We start from the raw sequence: 3,368 nt of genomic DNA, 5'->3' as shown, positions 1-3,368 counted from the left end.
ATAGGAAATGTTTTAAAAACCTGCTATTTGCCTGCTAACTTCCCCTAATAATTTTACAAACTTGTACTTACATTATAATTAATGTTCTAAAAAAGGAGAATGGGGACGGGGGGGAGCTTTCTGAACATTTTTTTCATCTGGTTTGGGAAGCTGAAGTGTCACAGTTCTCTTTCTGAAAAAAAAATTTTAATTCTGGTAAGCAGTTCAAATAAGCATGCCTACACCACTAGATAATTAATTAAATTAATTTTAAAAGCAGAGGAAAGCACAGTTTAAATTTATCATATATCATCTTTCACAATGCTGTTACAAAAAATACTTATTAAACTGATGTATCAACTTAATACTGATGTAGTAAATTGACGTTATCAGTTTAATACATCATCATTATCCAATGGCTTGCCTTTAATAAAAAATAGTGCATTGAAAATGCTTCATGCTTTTAGTTTATACTGCTTATTTTATCCCTTCCTTAACATACAAAAATCAGACAAAAGTACCTAAACGCAGCATTTTTTGCAAACAGTGAATATTGATACCCAGGACAGTTCTTAAAATAGGGCAGGTAGACCCATTCGTAAAGACAACTGCTTTAAACAGCAGGCATCACTGTTGTTTTTCAAGATAGCCCTGTATCAAGCCTTGAACCCGAGACAGAATAATCTCATTGGAGCTGCTGCACTCTTCTGGACTGTATGGCGGGTCAATAGTTAATACCCCTGCCACGCATAGCGTTCTTCCCAATTCACCTTGCTCTGTTACAGGGATGTGGTTTGTTTCTAGCCAAGTCTTCAAGTCATTCTTCCTCTTTTCCAGTTCCTCTGGGCTGTAGGCTTTGCTTTCTTCAGGTGCAAATATGCAAGAAAGCCGTTGCTTCATTTCATCGTCCCCTTCTTTCAGTATTTCGACCTCCTGGACAGCATGGCCCAAGACAACCGATATGGACACTTTTTCATTTTCCAGGAATGTTGCAAGGACAATACTGCCAAGGAAAGAAGGATCCATGAGTCACTGTACTCAACTGAAGACTGAGAAGCACAGGCCAAGATTCTTGGAGATGAGTGCTCATTAGCATCAGTGTAACCCAGGTATTTAGGCAATATCGAGTATCCAGCATTTTTCTTGAAAACCATGCTGCTATACCCTTAAAATACTGAAAATGTGGGGGTTTGTGGCTAACTTCTGGCCTTGAATTTGAAACTACTCCAGATACTATCAAGCACAATGTTATTTTTAAAAAGCAAAGCGTACATTAAAATCAGGGCTGGGAATCTAAATATTTTTGTGCATCATTCCCAACATTGCTGAAGAACCTTAGGTCTTCCAACATCCAAAACCAAGGATACCTTCATACATTCAGCTTAATATTTAATTATTAATCATTACTAACAGAATAATGGGGTTTTTAAAATGAGTGTTGCTAGTTTCTTAACTGAAAACTACAGCTTGAGTATTACAATGGGAACACACCACAGCAGGTTCAGGCTCATATTGTAGCAGCCTGATCTTTTCCCAAGGGCACTTACATCCCAGAAGTCCTAAAACGTAGGTAGGAAGGCAGCTTGTTATGTTTCTAGGATCTCTTCCCTATATACCAATGAAGAGGATCAGAAACCATTTTCTTCCTTGTGTGGGAAGAAAAATTCCGGAATTCGATGCCAGCACGTTGCTACTCTACTGTTGCCACCACTAGTGGAAGTAAAGACTTTTTGGGAAATGTGCAATGAAGCATGCTTTGATTTTAGCCTGGGCCATCCCCAGAATCACTCACAGCTGTGGGCACCTTTCCTAGCAAAATGATAAGCAACTCCAAGAGAAGATTAGAGTATCAGAGCTACTCCAGAGTTGAAGCAACAACCAATTCTTCCAAAACACATCAGAAGCTGGATGTGTTAGATTCTAGCCTCCATCTTGTGCTCATGTGGGACAAGCTCACAACCAAAAGGGTATGAAAAACCTCTGGCAGCAAGGACCCAAATTTCTGCCTATTCCCTGGTGCATTCTGCCTTTCAAACCCTGTGTTCAAGCTACACGCTTGAGATAGTAGAGACCTGCGGTACCACTTTCTGACCAATGCCCCTGCTGATTTTCCCTGCTTCCTCTCCAAAGCAGCCACTACACCCTCACGAGTGTCCAGCTGGAGGGGAAAGCAGGGCATCGCTGTGAGAACTCTGGCCAGAGGATAAGGATTTCAACACCTAAAGCATTTTAAATGTTCTGCTCTCTTTGTGAAACAGGGTTTGGTGTGTTATTAAAAGTAGTCCTAAACACATGGATATCATTTAAAATACTAACCTCAAGTCCACAATAAAGTCAGCATGAATCCAGATATTATGCATTCCCCAAACTTACCAGTCCTTGGAATGAGATAAAAGTGGATTTAGGTGAACTGGCCTCATCAACTACAATATTACTTTCTCTTAGGCCTTGCCAATTAAAAAAACAGGGGACAGCCCCAACATACAGGTTTTGCTCCAAGTAAGTTTGCTTCAGTCTTGGGATCTTTTCTTTTCCTGAAAAACTTGTTTTCTCTTAGCTTTACAGAAACAAAAGCTTCGGTACTTACCTGGCAGACACTGGATCAATTGTTAAGACCCATCCTTCATATTCATGTTTCTCAATTGCAGCAACTTTCACCATTTTGTTCACATACGTTTCCCAGTCTAGAGGGCTTTTCCTCTGCCAGTCATTCATATTTCCTACATCCAGAGCCTAGAAAATCGCCAGAGCAATCAGTAGAAGCAATGAACCCTTTTGCTTTGCCCTTCACATCAGAACCGAGTTTGCCTCCAGGTAAAGACCTTCCATTAGTCTTAAGCACAGTCTGCCTTTTTTAAAAGCAAACATGCACACAAGCGGTTTGCATGTTGCTGCAGTTCTGCAATTCCCCACCCATTTCGCTTGTTTTTAAAGGCACACAGCGAAGCCTCAAGAATCACTGTTCTGCTCACTGAACACTTTCCCGCTGCATTAAACATTCCATTTACCGCTCTGCTCTCTTACAAAAGCTTCAGGATCCCTGTCCCTCGAGGGCAGAAGTTTGCCCTGTGCAGGGCACATCCCCGAGCCAAGCCCTCCCGCTGCCCGCGGAGGAGCGTTATCCGCCCGGACGCCGCCTCCACCCTCTTTTTTTCTCCCCCGGCCCCGTCCCGCCCCTCCCCCCGTCCCAGCCGCACTACCGCTAACGACAGCGAAGCCACCCGTGCCGCAGCTTGGGGCCGCGCAAGCGTTCGTCCCCATCCCGGCATCCCTCCGCCAGAGGGGCTGGCGAGCGATGGGGCAGCGCAAGGAGGACAAAGGCCTGGAGGCAGCGCCCGCCCTCCTCCGTTCCCTCCGGGCTCCCTAGCGCTGCCGCCCCCCCCGTCTGT

General features: G+C 43.7%; 1 protein-coding gene across 1 annotated transcript; it reads right to left on the bottom strand.

Annotated features, from left to right (window-relative positions):
- Positions 1-606: 606 nt before the first annotated feature.
- Positions 607-2,694, bottom strand: GEMIN6 (gem (nuclear organelle) associated protein 6). The gene is made up of 2 exons (XM_009707613.1): positions 2,567-2,694; positions 607-982 (listed from the first exon to the last, which is right to left on the bottom strand). The coding sequence occupies exons 1-2, from the start codon at positions 2,692-2,694 to the stop codon at positions 607-609; spliced, it is 504 nt and encodes a 167-aa protein (XP_009705915.1).
- Positions 2,695-3,368: the final 674 nt, after the last annotated feature.

Source organism: Cariama cristata, unplaced genomic scaffold (genome assembly GCF_000690535.1).
Source record: "Cariama cristata isolate BGI_N322 unplaced genomic scaffold, ASM69053v1 scaffold26019, whole genome shotgun sequence".
Lineage (NCBI taxonomy): Eukaryota > Metazoa > Chordata > Aves > Cariamiformes > Cariamidae > Cariama > Cariama cristata.
Note: the sequence above shows the minus strand (reverse complement) of the source record. Positions and strands in the feature narration are given on the sequence as shown.

What these genes read in the sequence shown, in the direction of transcription:
- GEMIN6 (XM_009707613.1), bottom strand. Translation starts at nt 2,694, where the DNA reads ATGAATGACTGGCAGAGGAAAAGCCCTCTAGACTGGGAAACGTATGTG. An exon ending in ATTGATCCAGTGTCTGCCAG is followed by an intron (nt 983 to 2,566) that starts GTAAGTACCGAA and finishes TTTCCTTGGCAG; the next exon opens with TATTGTCCTTGCAACATTCC.